Genomic DNA, 15768 nt, shown 5'->3' on the forward strand with positions numbered 1-15768 from the left:
GAATGCGCTTCGGGTTGAGTGCGTTTGAGTTGCGCTCCGCGGCAACCCCGGAAGTAACGGAGTGCGTTACTTCCGGGTTTCACCGCTTGCGCAGACGCTCAAAATGACGTCACACGCATGTGTGGAAGTGGCGAAACGCAACCCGTGCATGTGCAGACGTGCCGTCGCATCTTGCGTTCTGTTCAGGATGCGAATGGGGCTCCGGAACGGATCCCGTTCGCATCCCGAGGTACCACTGTATTTGTCATCAACCATACCCCTAAATATTTTACATTTTTTAAATTAACAGTTCTGTTTTTTGTTGTAAATCTTTTTTGTATTGTTCTGTCACATTTTTTACCAACATTTTCATTTTGTTTTTATTTAACTTTAAACCTGCTACTTGGCCAAACTCAGAAATTCTAAGACCCTTGGTATACTTAACATCGGATCTTCTACTGTTATCACAAGGTCATCCGCAAATGCTTTCAGTTTATATGCTTTGCACCCAACTGTTATTATACCTTTTATTCCTTCATCTGATCTTATACATCTCGCCAGGGTTTCCAAACCTAGAATAAACAGTAATGGTGACGGGGTCCCTCTTTCCTCTTTGGACAGGTTAGAAAATGGCAGCAACTGTGGATCTCCGAAGCTTCAGGTAAAGTACAAGTCCTTTGCCAGAGAATCAACAGTTCTTCGCTAAAGGGAGCTGCAGTTGCATCAACGCACAGCAGACAAACATGCTTAATTATTTCATTTGAAAAGGCGGCTCCCTTCCCTCCACTAATTTGAAATATTTTTGTCAGAAATAAAGCAGAACTCAAGTTAGGCGACACTCAAGAAAAGACAGTGGACAGGCAAGAATCATGTTATTCCATTCCATGGCACCAGGGGCAGGAGCAGAGGAATTATCCAAAACTCTCCTCTTTTCCATTTTAGGCAACTTGCTTGGTTATGTATAGAAATAATGAGGTCTAGAAATGTGAAAATAAAATCTAGGATGGAGCCATCTCATTTCCCCAGCCTAATAAAAAGCAAGATCCAAAAATTCACAGCCTTGCATGTCAGATGGATTCTGGTCTCTATGTAGCCATCAAATAGGGCCTGTTTGCTTCACCCTCAAGGTTTGGGCTAGCTCCATAGTTGGTAAGCATGTGCCACACCCAAGGAGTGACAGTTCGTCACATCTCTGAGTTTGTGTAACTCAGAGATGCACATCTCTGAGTTTGTGTTTGAGGCAAGCACAGATAACCCCAAATTTCTTCACCAAGGCATCTTGCCAAGACGGAGAGGGCAGAGACCTCTGGCTGTTCTGTGGCTGGAATGGAGCCTCCTGTACAAAGGCAAGCGCCACACCCCATGTGCTGCCCACTTTTGATTCTGCCCCCTTCACCAGGGGAATGTGCCCCTCCCTTCAAGCATTGCTCATTCAGGGCAAGCGACTCTCTGACGGAAAAAGATTTCCTACTCTCCAGGTTATTGCTGGTAGGTTTTAGCCTTATTTACAGGCCTGGGCCTGAAGATGCCTCTGGGTGGAAGAGAATCCCATTGCACCTTCATGCATCCTTCTGTCTTTCCGTCACCCCCAGGTGCGAAGTGCAGTGGACTGGTTTGCCAGCCAGGAGGAACCCTTTCTGAACAGCAGCTACACTATCCGAGCCCAGGACAAAGGTAATTTAGCGTTGCTTCCTTGCTCACTCGGTCGCTCGCCAAGCCAGCCTGCCCTTTGCTTTGCCCTTTCGTCTGGACAGTTCTCAGAATGCCAGGATGCCCCAGCCAACATGGGATATATATCCAGCCCCCAAGGTGGCTACAGTAACATGGCTGGAGAGTTCCAATTGGCTGAATTTATTTTATTTTTATTTATTAAGTTTATATTCTGCCCTTCATCACATATGTCCACATAGGTGATGCAGTCCTGCTATAATTGGCATTACTGATGATTGAACTTAGAATCATAGAATCATAGAAACTTGAAAGCTTCTGTGAGCAAAGTGTACAAAGCTTTAGCTCCTGCATTAAAGCTGCTGTCCCCTCCTTTTTCGTCTCTTTCCCCGCTTCTCCTATATAGTCCCGTATGACATATACAGGCCAGACTACTCCTGCCTCACGACGGTGCTTCGGGTGAATGCTTCAGTCCAGGAAGTGCTCACATCCCTGGCAGACTGTCCTGGTTGGAGCAAAGACTGGGTCCTGGTCAAGATCAATTCTGTGGGAGGTGAGTGAGCCTCTCATGATTCCCTCTGAGAACATACATGGTCTCTGGTGGCAGCCCAGTATTGCATGGTGATGCGGATGATATGGATCCACTTGCAGCCCCCACAATGTGCATGATTTCAGCAGCCCTTTCTCAAGGATGAAACAGACGTAACCTGTTTTGCAGCACTGGGAAAGCATTCTTGCTGTGTTTAATCCAGAGGTGCTTTTGTGTCCCATGTTGAACTGTGAAGAAAGTGGTTCTTCAGGCTTACAGCAGAACTGTGTGCATAGAAGGGGCCAGCTCTGTCATTAGGCAGGGTGAGGCAGCTGATTCAGGCTGCAGATTGTGGAGGGCTGCTGCCCCCATTCCGAGCTGCTGCCCCTGTGTTTGTAGTGCTTACCTGTTGCTGGTCTGGGTTTGTAGTGCTTACCTGTTGCTGGCTGTCTCCACTTCACCACCTTCTCACCTTTTCCAGAAGTGCCAGAGATGGGGAAAGAGCCCTGTTTAAATGAGCAGGCAAAGAAGCAGCCAGCCCACTGGGAGGCCATGCTGAATTTATCAGCTTTCAAATTCCCAAAATGAAGAGGACTAAGAACTTGTAACATGACTTGGGCGTTCAAGATATTTTGGTTAAATTAACATAATTTAGTTTGACCTGCTAAGTAAAATGTGTGAAATTGCCTAGAAATCATTAAAAATGATTGCCAACTACTTGTAGTCATATTATATATTAATATTATTTATTTATTATTGTTATTACTTAGCATTACCTGATATTTTCAGAAGGTGAAATTTAAAATTCTTTGCTTTTCTGAAAACAGCCTATGTGCTTTTTCATCAAACATAGACTTACCAATCACAAAAATAATAGCATATTTGAATCCATCACACCCAAAAACATGTTTTTAAGATCCCTCACGGAAGAAATTTGCAAAAATTAAGCTTCACCTCCTAAAATGACACACCTTGCCAGCCCACACCATAGGGGGTTTTGTGTGTGTATCCCTCCAGACATGATTGATTTCTGTACCTCTTTTAATTTCTGCTTATACTCAGAGAGAAAAGACTCCAGGGAAGTACTGAATGATAGGAATTTTATGAATGTGACTCTACGGGGCCACAGGACTGCTGTGGTCTAGCTTTGGATTTGGGGATGCAGAAAACTGCCCTGTCTTGCCTTAGTGACTGGCCTCCCCTCGTGGACTGATTTCAGGGTTATTGATTGCTTTTTCACTAGAACCCCAAGATCAACCAGCCAGAGCCAGGTGCAAAAGACATGTAGCTGGAATTAAAGAACAAGGTGCTTCTGACTACATTCTGAGCCTTGGAATTTCTTTGCAGTGCCAGAAATAAGCTGAGCTAATAGTCCTGCCATGCAAAGTCCACCCCGGTTAGCTTTCTGCATCAGTTTAGGTGTTTTGTTCTTGCATTGTTGAATTGGGAGTTGGAACTCATGGCTGATATGTTACAAATCACTCTGAGGTTTACCCGTAATGGCTCAGGACCAATAAACTGTTTAGGGAAGTTTTTAATGTTTGATGTTTTATCGTGTTTTTAATATTCTGTTGGGAACCGCCCAGAGTGGCTGGGGAAACCCAGCCAGATGGGCAGGGTATGTATGTATGTACGTATGTATGTACCGGTATGTATGTTTGTTTATTTTCTCTTCTGCTCACACCTAGATTTGTCAGTTAGGCTTGGAAATAAGGGTACCTTGAGCAATACTGCTCCCTTGTGGCAATTTGGGGCACTGCCATGTCTCTTGTTCCTTCTTTCTGGCAGATAAAGAGGTCTTGCCCTTGGAGGCCTTTGGTGTGTTTACATCCCTGGGGCTGAACGAGAGACTCTTTGCTGCCACTGTCCAGGAGCTTCACAGCTTGGTGAGTGTGTTTTCCCTGCAGATTCTTGCAAAGCTCTCACTTTAATTCTCTGGCTCAACCCCCTGGACACAAGTGGTAAAATTATCTTCTGCACAATCCCCATGGATGTAACCATCTGACAAAAGGAAGCACGCTTGAATTCTCTGCTGCTCATCAGCTGGTGAATGGTGGGTTAAATCCTGCTTTTTTGGCTATGCACCCCTGTTCGCAGCAGGGGAACTGGCACTCATAGACAAAGTGAGCAGTAAGGAGGTTAAATCCTTCTGCTTTGGCTCAGCACATCAGTTTCCTGTGGGAAGGAGGTGGGTGCCACTGCTGCAGACTTGGTGCACTCACCAGCTGATGCCACTCACCCACCAGAGTGGCATCAGCTAAACTTCAAACAACTCAGGATCATAATACCTCTTGGACCCCCTCTCTCCATCTTAACCAACCTGGATCAACCTTGGGATCATCATTGGAGGCTTTTTTGTGTGTGCCTTCTCCATGAGAGGTCCAGAGGTTGTGTATATTTGAGACCAGGCCTTTTTTGTGGTGGCTCCCCATTTGTGGAATGGATTCCCCAGGGAAGCTCACCTGGCGCCTTCATTACACATCTTTAGGGGCCAGGAGAAAAGGTTTCTCTTCAACCAGGCCTTGGGCTGATTAACATTCTATGGCCTTTTAAATGTGTCTGTGGGAGCAGGGCTATTTGCTTGTTTTTGTTTTATGTATTTTGTGTTTTCATTTTGTATTTTTGCTTGTGTGAACCACCCTGGGATCTTTGGATGAAGGGTAGTATACAAATTCAATAAACAATCATACCAGCCTATCGACAGTTGGGCACAGTTTTGGGGGAATGCCTTATAGGCCAAATTGCAGGTTGCAAGCTCACCCCCCTTGATGCAGAGGATTTTGGGCATTCCCTTGACAGCATGAAAGCCTCCAGGAGCCTTTACAGGGAACGCACAATGGAGGCAGTTTAAAAATGGCTTAGGCTTGTAGCACAGATGTTCAATCTATTTGTGAAGGTGGGACCAAGGCAGCAACATCCATAAGGTGACCAATTCTGCAGCTCAGTTGTGGCTTTGGGGTGTCCGTGGCAAGGCGCCTGCATGCGCACAGGTGCCCCTGCAGAGTGGCTTGCACTGATTTCTCCTCCCATTTGCACAGGCCCCTCACCCTGAGCAGCAAGGCCCCACGGCGGGTTCTTCAGAAAACCTGGATTTCATCAGCTCCAAGGACCTGGCCAACCAGTTCACTGAGCATGACTGGAACCTCTTCAAAAGCATCCATCAAGTAAGGAGATCTGTTCCCAGACGAAATCTGTTGTAGTGAGGCACCAGACCCTGGGACTGAGGAGATCTTGCTGTGCACACATACTGCAACTTGCCATTCCTCACCCTCATGGCCATGGTATTGTGCAGAGATTTTGACAGCTGCCCTGCATGTCTAAGGTGGAGGAGAGTGGGTTGCATGTCTTCAAGTGGAGCTGAGCCAAAGCATTGTATTTTTAAGGTTGGATTTCAGCAGAGACTCTCCTGGCTGTTGTGTTTTTTAAGGTGGAGCTGATCTACTACATATTTGGACCGCAGAAGTTTCCCAATGCAACCACGGCGAACCTGGAGCGCTTTCTGTGCCGTTTCAATGAGCTGCAGTTCTGGGTCACCACTGAGCTCTGCCTCTGTCCTGATGTTATCAAGAGAGCCCAGCTGCTCCGAAAATTCATCAAGCTAGCTGCACAGTAAGAGTTTGGCTGAAAGGAAAGCAGTTGGCCGGGAACGAGCAGGCATCAGGCTTCCAAATTTGAGGCTGTGTTTTGTTTTCACTAGAACCCCAAGGTCCGGAGCTGAGAGCAAAATAGTGGCTCAGGGGAATAAGTTATTTGTGAGACAGACATGCTTGGCCCAGAAATTTGTTCTTGGTAACGCAACGGAACTTTTACACTCTGTTCTCTGAAAATGCCATGGGTGCCAACTTGAACAAAACATGGGCACTTATATGGGCACCTCTCAGTACTTCTGCAGAGTGCACCTTCCTCAGCCATGCACAGCTGGGCACAGGCCTCCCCCCACTTGCCTCTCACTCCCCACCTGCATGCAAGAAGTTTCTGCTTGCTCACCTGTCTCCCACCCATCACCCACTCACCTCTCTTACGCTCCTGCCTCTCCCCAGCTGCCCTGGCTGAGACACACCTGGAAATGGCACCAAAAGCCAGGAGGCAAGTTGGGAAAGAGGGCAGTTTGGAGAGAGGGAGGGAAGGAGGGAGGAAGGAAGGCAACAACTGGCATAAAACATTGGGGGGCTGCCCCCTAAATATTTTATTGCGGGGGGGGGGGGGGTTGAAGGTACCGTGGCCCCATAGAGCTGTCACCTTTGGAAAATGCCATTCCTGATTTTCTTCCAAGATCTCTGGGTTTCAGCAGCCTTATTTCATTCCGTTACCCCCGAGGATGTGGACAGGCTGCTTGGACGCGTGAAACCAACCACCTGTCTCCTTGATCCTTGCCCATCCTGGCTAATAAAAGCAAGCCGGGAAGGGCTGGGCGATGGGCTCTGCGGGGTGGTGAATGCTTCCCAGATCCGCTGAAAGAGGCGGTCGTTAAACCGCTTCTTAAAAAACCATCTTTAGACCCGGCCAGTATGGCCAACTATCGCCCAGTCTCAAATCTTCCATTCTTGGGCAAGGTGATTGAGCGCGTGGTTGCTGAACAACTCCAGGCACGCCTGGAGGATGCGGACCATTTGGATCCCTTCCAATCGGGATTCAGGCCTCACCATGGGACTGAAACTGCCTTGGTCGCGCTGGTTGATGATCTCCGGCGAGCTAGGGACAAAGGTGAGAGTTGTTTCCTAGTTCTGCTGGATCTCTCAGCGGCCTTTGATACAATCGACCATAACATCCTTCTGGACCGCCTAGAGGGGCTGGGAGCTGGGGGCACTGTCATACAGTGGTTCCGCTCCTTCCTCCTGGGCCGTGTTCAGAAAGTGGTGGTGGGGGATGAGTGTTCAGACCCCTGGGCCCTCACTTGTGGGGTGCCTCAGGGTTCTGTCCTCTCCCCCATGCTTTTTAACATCTATATGAAGCCGCTGGGAGAGATCATCAGGGGGTTTGGACTGGGTGTTCATCAATATGCAGATGATACCCAGCTCTACCTCTCTTTTAAATCAGAACCAGTGAAGGCAGTGAAGGTCCTGTGTGAGTGCCTGGAGGCGGTTGGAGGATGGATGGTGGCTAATGGATTGATGTTGAATCCTGACAAGACAGAAGTACTGTTTTTGGGAGACAGGGAGCGGGCTCGTGTGGAGGACTCCCTGGTCCTGAATGGGGTAACTGTGCCCCTGAAGGACCAGGTGCGCAGCCTAGGAGTCATTCTGGACTCACAGCTGTCCATGGAGGCGCAGGTTAATTCTGTATCCAGTGCAGCTGTCTACCAACTCCACCTGGTACGCAGGCTGAGACCCTACCTGCCCGCGGACTGTCTCGCCAGAGTGGTGCATGCTCTAGTTATCTCCCGCTTGGACTACTGCAATGCGCTCTACGTGGGGCTACCTTTGAAGGTGACTCGGAAACTACAACTAATCCAGAATGCGGCAGCTAGACTGGTGACTGGGGGCGGCCGCCGAGACCACATAACACCGGTCTTGAAAGACCTACATTGGCTCCCAGTACGTTTCCGAGCACAATTCAAAGTGCTGGTGTTGACCTTTAAAGCCCTAAACGGCCTCGGCCCAGTATACCTGAAGGAGCGTCTCCTCCCCCATCGTTCTGCCCGGACACTGAGGTCCAGCTCCGAGGGCCTTCTGGCGGTTCCCTCATTGCGAGAAGCCAAGTTACAGGGAACCAGGCAGAGGGCCTTCTCGGTAGTGGCGCCCGCCCTGTGGAACGCCCTCCCATCAGATGTCAAAGCGATAAATAACTACCTGACATTCAGAAGGCATCTTAAGGCAGCCCTGTTCAGGGAAGTTTTTAATCTGTGATATTTTACTGTATCTTTGGTTTTTATGGAAGCCGCCCAGAGTGGCTGGGGAAACCCAGCCAGATGGGCGGGGTACAAATAATAAATTATTATTATTATTATTATTATTGATTTTTGAAAAAGATTTCTGAGCCACCCTTTACCACAATATGACACCAGGCTGGGGTAAAGTCACAATAATGAAAAATAGCGAAACCAGAGCCAGATCCCGACACAGTCAAATATATTGAAAGGGTATGTGAGAGAGAGGTCTTAATGTTACCACTATTGTTAAACTATTGGAAAGCGGAAATCCTTGCTGATCTACTGATCCAGAGATCTACCTGTAGGCTTGAACTAGCTTCTGGCCACTCATGTATGTAGGTCACCTCCTTTTTCTAGGAGAGACCATGGCTTTAAGCACTGTGGGAGCAGGAAAGCCTGCCCTGGCTTTCACGTGAGAAGCATCTGGGGGTTCCCACTCACTTCCGCTTTGAGCTGAGTGCCTCTTGTCTCTTTGTTTTCAGCCTGAAGGACCAAAAGAACCTGAACTCTTTCTTTGCAGTGATGTTTGGCCTGAGCCATTCCACCATCAGCCGCCTCTCTAGGACCTGGGAGGTACATTTCTGCCACAGAGGGAAGGGAAGCCAACTGAACCAACCATGCATGCTTTGAAACTGCTCATATACCAGCCTTCTTCAACCTGGTACACTTCAGATGTTTTGGACCACAATTCCCATCGCCCCTGACCATTGCCCGCAAGGCTGAAGCTGGTGGGAGTTGTTATCCAAAACATTTGGAAAGCACCAGGTTGAGAAAGGCCATAACAGCAGCAACAATGAGAAGTGATTTGCTGCCTTTTCAATTGCCAGTCCTTGTCACCATTTTGTAAGGTGCCACCATGGATCTAGCATTCCTTTTGGGGGATGCAGGTGAAGGCTGAAGCGAAGGCAGGGCTGCAAAACAGCTGTTGAAAGGGGGAATGTGATTATGTGAGAAGGAGCCCGGCCTCATCATGGTCACATCACACATGCCTGGATATTGCCTGTATCTCCTAGCCTGATAGCACATCACTTGCACAGATTAACTGTACGTATTCTGTTTGAGATATTGCAGGAAAATACTAAAGTTTTATCTGTGGCATTGGATGTGTCAATTCTGTCCCCCCCCCCCATGCAAATCCCTTCTAATCAAAGTACAAACGGTGCATGCGTGAACTTGCCCTGACTTTCTGCAGTAATTTGTTGGCCATTTCTGAACACCCTCCTGCCTCTGTCTCCTCTCCGCAGAAGCTCCCACACAAGACACGAAAGCTGTTTGGCACCATGGAGCGCATGCTGGTGAGTGGTGGTCCTGTTTATCTTTGGACGGTGCTGCAGCCTTGTCACTGTGTCTCTCTCATCTCTGCACGATTCCCCATGTGCAAAGTGCTTTGCTATTCTTTACTGTGTTCAGTCTGCGAGCTAAATCGCTGCTCTTTCCATTTCACAGATGGGGAACTGGGGCTGAAAGAGTGCTCTGCACAGTTGCCATATAAAGTCTATGGCTGAGATGTGGATGTGAGCTCAGATTTCTCCCTTTGGGGCTTTTTGAACAGTCCTCTGTGGCTGTTCGCTCATCCAGCAGGAGACAGGCTTCCCAAAAGAATCCCAAGAAGGATACCAACCAGCCCTTCAAGCTGGTGCCCAGTTGTCCTTCTACCTTTAGCAAAAGAGTCAGGCTCTTTTGAGAAGGGATGAAAAGTCCATTCTTGTTTATTCTAAGCTCTTTTTTCTGCTTACGAAATGGAACAATTTCGCCTCTCTGTTCCCAGTGTGCTGTTCTGGGGGTTCTCCTGACCTACTGGTGGTGGGTGGCACAGAGGGCATGGGGGGAGGTGGTGGAAAGCCCCGTTAAGCTAGTGGGAGTCCTTGCACAGGCATCAGCCAACACACTGGGTTAGTTGAAACCAGCCCTTAGTGTGGATGCAGCTGGGGACTCACATAACTATATGCTCCAGTGCCACAAATCTGGGAGAAGAGTTCTGTGTGCATAGGTCTCTCTTTTGGGGGGGGGGGAGGGCAGGGAAGCATGCTATCTTCTAAGCCTTCACCTGAAATGGTATAGTCCAGAAACAGACTTACTAACTTAATCTGCTGTTGGTGAGAACTAGACTCTACTGTCCTGGACAAGCAAAGGAACACCATTAAAGCATAGCTTTGGGGTGAGGCGCCATGCACCTAATGCACACACAGTTGCAAACAGTCCCAACGCTAATCTTTCTTCCTTCTTTCCAGGACCCTTCTTGGAATCACCGGGTCTATAGGCTGGCCATGGCGAAACTGACTCCCCCCTTGATTCCCTTTATGCCCCTCCTGCTTAAAGGTATAATAAGCTGCATGCTCCTTACTAAATTGACATTGGCTGTTGGTTTGCATGCATAAATGCTCTCTGTATCTTGAGACCTTAGGGATCTAAACTCACAAAACATATGAAATTTGAAATAATTAAGAAAAAGCATCTAAGACTGGGGTCTGGCCATGGGAACTCAGGCTTGCCATCCCATCTGGCTCGGGATTCTCACACATGGTCAGAAGCAAGCTTTGTGTTGTGTTGTGTTACAAGCCTGTCTCAGTAACGGTACTTGACCCCTGAGCTATGGCTCCTCTCCTGAATGAATGTGCTGGGTAATGTGGAGGTGTCCTCTGATAACCTTTGCTGCCTTGGGAGGAGTTCTGCTCTTGCTCGTTGCATTACTTTGCAAAGGTGGGGCATGAGACTAGATTCAGGGCCCGGCTTGAGGGCACATGATGCAGCCAGCCTGCTGAAGTTGGGAAGATCTGGTGAGTGCCTGGATGGGAGACTGCATGATAGTCCCATGTATGTCACCTTGAGTTCCATCATGGAAGAAAGGCAGAATATACTAAATATATAAGCCCATCTGCTGAACTTCATTGTCTGTACATACTGTGCAGGGGCACCATCGGAGGGGGGGAAGGCCCCCCATTTCAATATTCCGTGGCCCATCAGGCCCCACCAGACCTATCTGCAGCTAGTGGAAGACTGCACCAGCCTGCGTGATGTTGGGGGCACATGTTTGACGTCACATGTGTGTGCCGGGCCCCTTCAATCTTGTGGGCAGCCCGGTGCCTGTGCTACTGTGTGATGAACAGACTCAGATCTTCCTCTCCCTTCGCAGACCTGACATTTATCCATGAGGGTAACTGCACATTGGTGGAGAATCTTGTCAACTTTGAGAAGCTGGTGAGTGGGGAGACATGGCTGGGGAAACCGGGGTAGTCTTACTGTGGCATGGTAATGGCAGAAGGAGCCAGTATCAGTTAGTGAAAGTTATCATTCCCCTGCTGGAGAGAAGAAGCTACAGTTCCCTTTTAGGTGTTGAGAAATTTCACTTGTGCATAAGGGCACTTTGAACATGCTCTCTTGTTCTCTTGTCCTCTTTGTCTGCAAATAACTCACTTAGGGGTGAGATGAGGATGAAACAATTGAGCCTAACATTAAACCTGTCTGTTCCATGCAGCGCATGATGGCCAAGGCAGTTCGTCTCGTGCATCGTTGTCGGAGTCACCCCAACCGTGAGTGGGGCAGGGGAGCAGGGGCACAAGACGGGTGTCAGTAGGGATAAGCGGAAGCAAAGTGCACCTAACATTCCAGAATGGGAGCTGGATGGACAGATCAGCCTAACCTCATCCCGTGCCATTTTTACTGGCGCACAATCATAGGTCTGCCCTGTCTTATTTTATGTGGATTTTTTAAAAGAAGGGTTTGCATTTATATTGTATGCAGTACTGTTATACACATCATCATGCACAGCACTGTATGCATTTCTCTCCAAATACATAGTTTTTGATACTCTTCAGTGGGCTTTTCCATAAAATGCACATTTTTATCTTCATTTAATCATCATCATTTTATTTGTATGCCACCTTTCCATTGTTAAAACAAGGCAGCAGGCAACATGACAAGATTTACAGCATTACAAACATAGGAAAAGTCCCAAACAATAAAGGAAACACATCAAAAAGTATTGAAACCATTTCCACATAAATCCTAATAAGATCTAAAACTAAAGATACAAAAATCAATAGCAATGAAAAACCCCAATGAAACAACCTAAACAAGACCACAGCAGTCAATCAGTCTGTCCGGGCCCCTCCCTCCCAAGCCAGGTGGGGAAAGGCCAGCAATGGAGGGAGAAGAACTTCCAGGACCCACAGCCAATATGGTTTCAGGAGCCTCAGCTTTTGTAGCTGGAGTCAGTCAGCGCCTTGCCCTCCCAGGCCAGGTGGGAAAAGGCCAGCAAGGCTGCAGACAGGTCTTCCAGCACTCACAAGATAGATATTTTTGTGCACTGATGCTGCATTGCAAAATCTTGAAACATTGCATTCCAACCCAAAAGTTTTGGACCAAGCAAGTTCCTCCTCCATCCCTAAGGGTGGACCCTCAGGTCAATGCATTTAAGCAGATACAAGTGTTGGAGCAGCTAGAATTGCTTCCTCTTTCAGAGGCAAACCATTGTGCCCTACTGCTTCTTTTGCACTAAGTTTAATTCTTTTCAGAATTGATTAAACTTTCCAGCTCAGCTGGACAGGTTGGATTAGGTGACTCTTGGGGTTCCTTCCAACTCTACAATTCTATGATTATATAATTCTAAGGTCTTGGGGCTTATTGGAGGTTTATTTCAGGGTTGATACAGGTCAGGAGACAGAAAAAGTAGTGGTGGGGTGGGGAGGGAAGGGGAGAGGCCATGAAATTGAATTGAAATGTTGTGAGGGCTCTAGTATTGAAATAATGCCACTAGCCAAAGGCAGGCAGGTGAGTCATAGATCAAACAGACTGAAAGGATGACAAAAAATTAGATGATAATAAGCAAAACGGATTTTAAAGCAGACTTTTTTTTAACCCATCTCCTCTTCTTCCCCACTCCAGTTCCACTCTCCCCTTTGCGGAGTCGTCCTCAGCACCTCCTGGAAGAAGCCCGGGCACTGCGTGCCTCTACCTGTAAGCAAGGGAGGGGTTTTGTACACAGAGTGCTTCCACACCAACCCCTTTTCTCTGATTCTGCCCTCCTTTGTTCACACACTTTTTATGGGGAAGGCACACAACACCATCGAAATCATTACTTTCCAGTGTTTCGATATTGTCTTGTGGCTCCCCCCCCCCAAAAAAAAACCATTAGTGGTGGTGGGGTTTGGGGGAGGCAAGAGGGCTACAAAACCCAGGTTCAGTCACAGACTGCCTGTGTGGACAGTCACAGCACTGTCAGAACTTCTGGGGGATGCCTTTTATACATTGCAAGAGCTCATGCAAAAGGTCCCAGGTTCCATCTCGCTAGAGCTTGGAAAAGACTCCTGTCTGAGTCAGCTGCCAGTCAGTGTGGACAGTAGTGTGCTAGATGGACTTGGCATAAGGAATCTCCTAGCTCTAAATAGAAAACTTCCTTTTTTTGCAGGTTTTGCCCATTTTATTGCTTGTCTGAAGTGTGTGTGTGTGTGTGTGTGAGAGAGAGAGAGAGAGAGAGATTACTAGCGTTTTGTCCTCTTTTCTTTCCATTAAAGTGAGATCTCAATATTTTGCTTTAAATGGATAGTTATTAATGAAGACATTGTGACACCATCCATTTTTATATTTAGTCCCTTTCATAATAATCTCTTAGGTGGAATTTGCTTTTTCACTACCCTTGCTTGCTGAGCTGATGTATTCATTAAGCTGCCTAGCCACAACCCCAATATTTCAATTGTGGGGCAGCCACAAGCCATTTCCTATATGAATGCTATATAGATGTAGTATTTTTGACCCAATGTGCCTTACATTTACACTTCCTTACACATCTGCAATTTCCCAGCCCATCTCAGTCTCCCTTTGGAGTCTACAATTTGATTGGCTTTTTCACACTCCTGATTGTGCAGTTTGATTAGCTGTTCACCACCCTGGATAATATGGCAAGTGCCTGAACAATTCAGGATACCATCCTGAATAGTTCATTTCCTGTGTGATGTGTGCAGAGCTACATTCAATATCCCCTCATCAAACATGTACTTTGCAGAATAAACTGTCAAAACCCTCAGTCCCCATGTCTCAAGGACCCAATCCAGCTACAAAAGGATCTCTCCAAACTAAGGAATGGGTTAAGTAAGATTCCAGGTAAGGAAATGATCCAAATAAAACATATTTTTAGTTTTGAAGATTTTAATTTCTAACCATGAGGAGCATTAAGAAGCCATACAGATCACTGAACGCCCCCCCCCCCCCGGCAATTAGAAATCTCTGCCACTCGCAAGATTCTGAATTTTACCTTGTTAAAATCTATGTCCCTAAAATGATCTATGAATTCTTTCAAAATCCTTCCTTGATATTGGGATTTTTTTCTTTCAGGTTCAGAGCAATCTCTTAGCACACGAAGCCCAGCTGCTACCTGGGCCTACACACAGCACCTGAGAGTGATCGACAGCCAGAAGGAACTTTTGCGGCTCTCACGAGACCTCGAATCCTGATGCTGCCAGAAGCCGAGGCCAGGATCCGGGAGGTGCATATTGTCCGACCTGGGCAAAGGACTACTGAGTTAGCCCTGCTTTCGAGATGGGGAGATACCAAGCAGATGGGAGAGCTCTTCATTCTCTTGGTGGTTCCCTTGCTCTCTGTTCTGCAGCCAGGATGTAGGTGCCAGCAATGTCCAAGCCAGAGAAAGGACATGTCAGCTGCTACCGATGATGCTTTTGTAGGCTGCAAGGTTCCTGATCCAAAGAAAGACTGCTTTATGGACCACATGTTGCTGCCTTATGGAGAAAGGAGCAAAAGCTCCCATATATCACTTATCAGTGTTCAATGGAAATGTGGTTTTTTTCTATTAAAAAGGCATACAGTAAGATTTGCTTGTGTATTTCTGGTGGACTGTGACTTTGTGAATAGCTTCCCCACCTTTTATCCTTGTTCTTCCTACTGACTATAGCACTGTAGCCGAGGTGTCAAAAGAAGTTTAAGGGGCCATGGTTCTAAGGCTGGATAGAGACCCCATCACAACTGTGCTCCGTCTCTGAGAGCTCGTTCCAATGATGCTTTGGCCTACTACTGTCTTAGCACACATGAATGGACCAAAATTCAAGGAAACTGATTCACCACACACCGGCATTTTCTTACTTGCAGCCAGGGAAAATATTGATTTTCATAAATGTGCCAGGGGCAACTTTCTTTGCAGTGTTGCAAAGGATCTTGGGATATCAGCCTATGGGCTGTGCATGCAGAGTCTGATGCCAGGAGCAGCATTCAAACCTCACAAGGGACACATTCTTTTCATAAGGGACACAGCCTTCTGAAGGCCACCTGTCAGTCGTGGGTTAGGCTAGGGTCAAAAGTAAGCAGAGGAACAATGGTAAATGTTACTTTTGTACAGCAGACTGGTTTTTACACACACGTACAACCCCCTTTACATTCTCTAGCCAGGCAAGGGGTTTGAAGCAGGCCCTGTGATGGGTGTGGCCTATGGAGAATTCGGAGGGCCACATCGAGGGGCCCTGAGGACTGCGTTCAGTCCCTGTGCCAGAGGGATGTGATGGACTTGTGTGGACAGCAAAATACATAATAGCAACAAACTAACAAAACCTCCCATTTGACACATTTAGAAGGCCACAGATGGTTTAGTCAGCCAGATGCCTGAATGAAAATAAACATTTTTGCCTGGCACCAAAAATATTGTTGCATACCCCCCCCCCCATCTCAACTCTCAACTCTGCCTTATGTCCTTCTCACTACCTGTGAGTTGAGGGAGGGC

General features: G+C 47.3%; 1 protein-coding gene across 3 annotated transcripts in view; it reads left to right on the forward strand.

Moving 5' to 3' along the window:
- Window positions 1–14866, forward strand: part of RAPGEF3 (Rap guanine nucleotide exchange factor 3) — a 52428-nt gene extending 37562 nt beyond the window's left edge. For all 3 annotated transcript variants that reach the window (XM_028721204.2, XM_077923728.1, XM_028721205.2), the window contains 13 exons: window positions 601–640; window positions 1572–1653; window positions 2054–2200; window positions 3965–4062; window positions 5215–5340; window positions 5604–5785; window positions 8528–8618; window positions 9290–9340; window positions 10277–10364; window positions 11179–11243; window positions 11521–11575; window positions 12930–13001; window positions 14376–14866. In XM_028721204.2, the coding sequence (XP_028577037.2) occupies window positions 601–640; window positions 1572–1653; window positions 2054–2200; window positions 3965–4062; window positions 5215–5340; window positions 5604–5785; window positions 8528–8618; window positions 9290–9340; window positions 10277–10364; window positions 11179–11243; window positions 11521–11575; window positions 12930–13001; window positions 14376–14494 (1216 nt within the window). In that variant the 3' untranslated portion in view covers window positions 14495–14866. The remainder of the gene's footprint in view (window positions 1–600; window positions 641–1571; window positions 1654–2053; window positions 2201–3964; window positions 4063–5214; window positions 5341–5603; window positions 5786–8527; window positions 8619–9289; window positions 9341–10276; window positions 10365–11178; window positions 11244–11520; window positions 11576–12929; window positions 13002–14375) is intronic.
- Window positions 14867–15768: the final 902 nt, after the last annotated feature.

Source organism: Podarcis muralis, chromosome 2 (genome assembly GCF_964188315.1).
Source record: "Podarcis muralis chromosome 2, rPodMur119.hap1.1, whole genome shotgun sequence".
Lineage (NCBI taxonomy): Eukaryota > Metazoa > Chordata > Lepidosauria > Squamata > Lacertidae > Podarcis > Podarcis muralis.